General features: G+C 35.8%; 1 protein-coding gene across 3 annotated transcripts; it reads left to right on the top strand.

Annotated features, from left to right (window-relative positions):
• The first annotated feature begins 1,839 nt into the window (after positions 1–1,839).
• Positions 1,840–3,121, top strand: LOC141723962 (uncharacterized). 3 transcript variants are annotated; one of them, XM_074525936.1, is made up of 3 exons: positions 1,841–1,964; positions 2,209–2,301; positions 2,372–3,121. In XM_074525936.1, exon 3 carries the CDS (start codon positions 2,378–2,380, stop codon positions 2,903–2,905), a length of 528 nt encoding a protein of 175 aa, XP_074382037.1. In that variant the 5' UTR covers positions 1,841–1,964; positions 2,209–2,301; positions 2,372–2,377; the 3' UTR covers positions 2,906–3,121. The 3 variants fall into 3 exon arrangements, with proteins under 3 accessions (XP_074382035.1, XP_074382037.1, XP_074382036.1); XM_074525934.1 differs by having other exon boundaries at positions 1,840–1,964; positions 2,209–3,121; XM_074525935.1 differs by lacking the exon at positions 1,841–1,964 and having other exon boundaries at positions 1,971–2,301.
• Positions 3,122–5,018: the final 1,897 nt, after the last annotated feature.

Raw genomic sequence — 5,018 nt, 5'->3', positions numbered from 1 at the left:
CTAACTCTTTGGTTAAATTTTAAGGAGGTTAAACTAAAAAGTTTCTCCAACACATTTCTTAGTCATCCTCAAATTGTTAGGGGTTCCATATCTCTCCTCAGTATTGAGAAAAATATGTTCCTTCCTCATTCAATTTAATAATAATAATTATTGATTTCTCTCATTCTTCTCCTTCATTTCCTTCCATTTTTTTATAACAAAACAGATGCCTTTATCTTTCCTTATGATTTTCATATATAAGATGTTATCAATGATTTTGCATTGTTGCCCAAGAGTTATTATGTGAAGTTGATGTATTTTTTATTGGTTTTTTATGATTATTATAACTAGGGTTGAGCAAAACCGAACCGAAACCGAAAAACCGAACCGAACTGTATAATTTCGGTTGGGTTTGGTTTGAATTTTTTCAAAAATTTCGGTTAATTCGATTTTTCGGTTTGAACTGAAATAATATTGGTTCGGTTCGGTTTATTTGAAAATCAATTCGGTTTTAACTGAATTAACCGAATTATGCATACATATATTTTTAAATTATTATATATATATATATATTTGTAAATATTATACAAAATAACAGTAGACTATAATAAATAGCCTAACAGAATGGATGACCAAATTTGATTTAGTTTCAAGAGAATCAACACTCAATTGATTCTTTCTAGTTTCTTCCAACTTTTTCAAGTATCAAAGTCGAGGCAGGGGTAGCTGAATACACGTACAACTGCAGAAATTCAAGAGTAGAATGCATTGTGCAGCAGATTAACTTTGTTACTGTATTGGATTTGTGTAAATTAATTACTGAAGACATAAGTTCTAACTGTATGTCTGCAAATTCAATCTGAAAGTGGCTGCAAAACTAATAAGCAACTTCATTCGTGTTTGTAGAAACAAAATTTTGAAATATTTCGGTTTTCATGAACCGAACCGAATAAACCGAAATAATTCGGTTCGATTTTTGGTTCGGTTAATGCTTAAGTTCGGTTCGGTTACAAAAAAATTATCAATTCGGTTTTCGGTTAATTCGGTTCGGTTCGGTTTCTGATCGAACCGACCGAATGTTCAGCCCTAATTATAACTGTGCAACTATTAAACAGAAGGCGGAAATGTTCTGCTTTTCTTTATTAGTTATCTTAGGTTTGCTGTTGGTTGGTTTATCAGAAATCATGAATATTTCACATATGTGTATATAATAGAAAATAGGATAAAATAATAGATAAAAATGAAATTTGAGGAGAGTTATTGAAAATAAAAAATGATTTTATGCCTGAAGTAACTATGAGCCATTTTAATAATATAATTTATGAGGAGGATGGAAAGTTGTTGTAGTTGGTCTAAGGAGACCATTTTAATCTTCAGCATGTATGAGCATATATCAGAAGGCAGCTCCATATATTGATATATTATTATGACTATTTTTTGCTATTTTATGTAAGATTTGGGTTTCTATTTCGGTTTTCGATAATAATTTTGGTTTCGGTTTTTAATCGAATTAATTTCAATTCGATTTTTGATAGTCATTTTATGATATTTCGGTTTTGGTTAACTTATTTTGATTTCGATTTTGATTAACCGAATACACACACTGTTCAAGATTAGTAAAATGAAAATGAAACGAGTAAGACAGGTCAGCAAACAATTAGACATTTTGATTAGCAAAGCTGAGCTGGATAGATGGGGATCCACGTCGGTGACTTACGAGTGGCAGTAAATTATCGGTGGACAGCGCACAATATGTAGAAATTTCGGAGCAGCACATTTTTGACAAATTCTTGAGACCACCATAATCAACAGCTGGAATTTCAATAATATAAATTGTGCACATCAGATCTCATCTTATTATAAAAAAACTGCTAATTAATAAAATATAAGCATTTGAAAATATATTTGATTGTACCTGGCATTTTCCTTTCACAATATATGGACGATCATCATTTACTGACGTGGATTCTACTCCTAGCCTAGCGGTATTATAACAATCACTCATACTCCATCTCTCTCTCTCAGGAGTCAATTTATTTTTCGTGGCTTAGAAACTGAAAGCGATACATAAGTTTTGATAGTATATGTTTATATATATTAATAAAGCTAGTTGATTTTGAAGAGCTGGGTGTTGATACAAATATTACACAAAGTTGTGATAGCTTAGCCTTTTGTTTAGCTCCATATCGAAATATGTCTCATATGTACAACTTTTTCATTCCTGAAAAGGTTCAAGAAGAAGCCGACTGGGAGAAAGAGGGATAAATTTAATCTCAATCACACCATTTATCTTCCATACCCTTTAATTCGATCGCAATCAAGGTAAATACATACATATTACTTTACTTCTTCTGTGACATCCCAAGTTAACTTGATTTGCTTACTTATGCAGCAAGAAATGTCAGCATCGGTTGTGAGTGAAGCAATGGTGATGAATTCTAGCAACGCTACTTCAAAAAATAATCAATTAGTTCAAACCGCAACGCAAAGCGAAGTTGAGTCTGCAAGCTGCGACTGCTGTGGATTGACGGAGGAGTGCACACAGGCTTACATACAGACGATTCGAGAAATATACCAAGGGAAATGGATATGCGGCCTCTGTGCAGAAGCTGTTAATTATGAAATGAGGATTAAGAATAAACAATTAGATGAGGCTCTGATTCAGCACATGAGTTTCTGCAACAAGTTTATATCATCTTCACCGCCTCCTAATCCAGCTGTACATCTTATATCCGCTATGAGAAGTATCTTAAGGCGGAGTTTGGATTCACCTAGATCCATGCCAAGTTCTCCCAGCAGTCGACATGGAAGAGGTCCAAGAGGATTGAGTAGGTCAGGCAGTCACGTTCCAGCTGTTTCTCCGATTGATCTCGATGAATCGCTGTCTCGTCCTTGCATCCAAGACCATTGCGTAGAAAAGATCTAGAAGAACAAGTTCATCTTGTCCTATTATTAAATAAAATAATTTACGTTGATTTATTCCAAGAATAGATTTGGTTGCAGATAGCACTGATCAGTACATTATCATTATTGCTGGATGGAATATAAAATTTACAAAACTAGTACTATATATTAAGCAGTAATCTTCTTTACTGATTAATATTGAATTTATACCATTAATGTTTTTGGAGTCTATACAGTATTTGAACATTTGGTTGCAGATAGCAGTGATCAGTACATTATCATTATTGCTGGATGGAATATAAAATTTACAAAACTAGTACTATATATTAAGCACTAATCTTCTTTACTGATTAATATTGAATTTATACCATTATAAAATTTACAAAACTAGTACTATATATTAAGCAGTAATCTTCTTTACTGATTAATATTGAATTTATACCATTAATGTTTTTGGAGTCTATACAGTATTTGAACATCAGGATGTCAGAGGGGAAGAGGAAGGGGAAAAGGAAGAGGGAAGAAGGAGCAATTCAAAAATATGTATAGTGGTGTGTGTATAAGTGTGTAGTAGTCAAAAATTTCTCAACCCCTAAAATCCTATTTTTGGGGCCTTTTATAGGTCCCAAGATTTAGGGTTTTTGGGGTTTGTGTCTCTTCATCCTAACCTTTGATCATTCTTGGTTGGTGATTGATTGGACGGTTTGGATGGACTGTGTGGTCAGGTGTCCTTCTTCCACCAGTGTTGTCTTGGGATCTTTGCACATGAACGGTTGGGATGCTATTGTTCCATTTTGGGTAACACGAGACAGTTTACTCTTTTGTCCTGTGCCACGTGGCACTGGGGACCAATCCAGTTTGGGCTTGGGGTGTTCTCTCTCTGGGCTTCTGCTCCTTTATTTGGGCTTGGTTATTTATGGCTTATCATTTGCCTCCCACTCTCTTATGTGGGTTTTCCCGAATGAGGGAGTAGTCTTCTTTTTCGGGGCGTGTATTCTGAGCTATGTGATTCAGAAAAAAATTTGAATTTTTCTTTTGATTTGTGGCCCCTAGCCCCGGGGTGCTGTTGGGTACAAGTCCCGGGGTTGTGTTTGGGTAGGCCTTTTGGTTCTTGTCACTTGGAATTTTTTTAAAATTTTTCCTTTGATTTGTGGCCCCTAACCTCGTGGTGTTGTTAGATACAAGTTCCCGGGGTTTTGTTTGGGTAGGTCTTTTGACTTTTGTCACTTGGAAAAAGAAATTTCATTTTTCCTTTGATTTGTGGCCCCTAACCCCGGGGTGTTGTTGGATACAAGTTTCCGGGGTTGTGTTTGGGTAGGCCTTTGGGTTTTTGTCACTTGGAATTTTTTTGAATTTGTCCTTTAATTTGTGGCCCCTAACCCCGGGGTGTTGTTGAATACAAGTCCCCGGGGTTGTGTTTGGGTGGCTGGGTACAGATGCGACAAGTGCATAGTACTTTGGCACTTTTCCCGGAGTGTCAGGCGGCGGTTGAGCTTCCTGTACGAATATATGTACAAATATATGTATATGTACGACACGTTGCAGTTCCCCCCCCCCTTTTTCTCCTCAAACGCCGCGCCTGTTAAATGATTACAGTGATGTAATCATTAACTGCGGTGGTTATTTTCTGGACGCTCAGGATTGTGCCACGTGTCTTCATCCGACGGACACGATCGTGTGACAGTTGAGTGGGTTACTACTTCATTTGTGCCTATAAATAACCCTCCTTTGCCATTTCTTTTTTTCTTTACGCAATTACAAACACCAAAAACCCTCTAATTTCTTTCTTAATGGCGAACTTCGAGATTTCTGCTCTTTAAAGCTGTTCGATTTCTCCTACTTTCTTGTAAGTGCTTGAGCCCTTCTTTTCATTTTTTGCTTTTTCGTGACTGTGTTTGATCTGATGAATGTTCGTAGTTTGAATTTTTGAATGCATGTGTATGAAATATCCGAGTCGGTTTGATTTTGTCGTGTCGAGTTTTGGCGATTTGAATGTAGAATTGATGTTGTTCGTTGTTTAGAGTTTAGGCTTGGGTTGCATAAAAAATGATTTATGTCACATAAGACTGAGTTTGTTATCTGGTTTTCGTATATGTAAGAAAAGGGGTTTTGATTTATGCCAAAAATCTGGGTTC

This window comes from Apium graveolens, chromosome 5, assembly GCF_009905375.1.
Source record: "Apium graveolens cultivar Ventura chromosome 5, ASM990537v1, whole genome shotgun sequence".
In the NCBI taxonomy this organism is placed as follows: Eukaryota; Viridiplantae; Streptophyta; class Magnoliopsida; order Apiales; family Apiaceae; genus Apium; species Apium graveolens.
This window is presented reverse-complemented; position numbering and strand designations above follow the sequence as displayed.

What these genes read in the sequence shown, in the direction of transcription:
- LOC141723962 (XM_074525934.1), top strand. Translation starts at nt 2,366, where the DNA reads ATGCAGCAAGAAATGTCAGCATCGGTTGTGAGTGAAGCAATGGTGATG.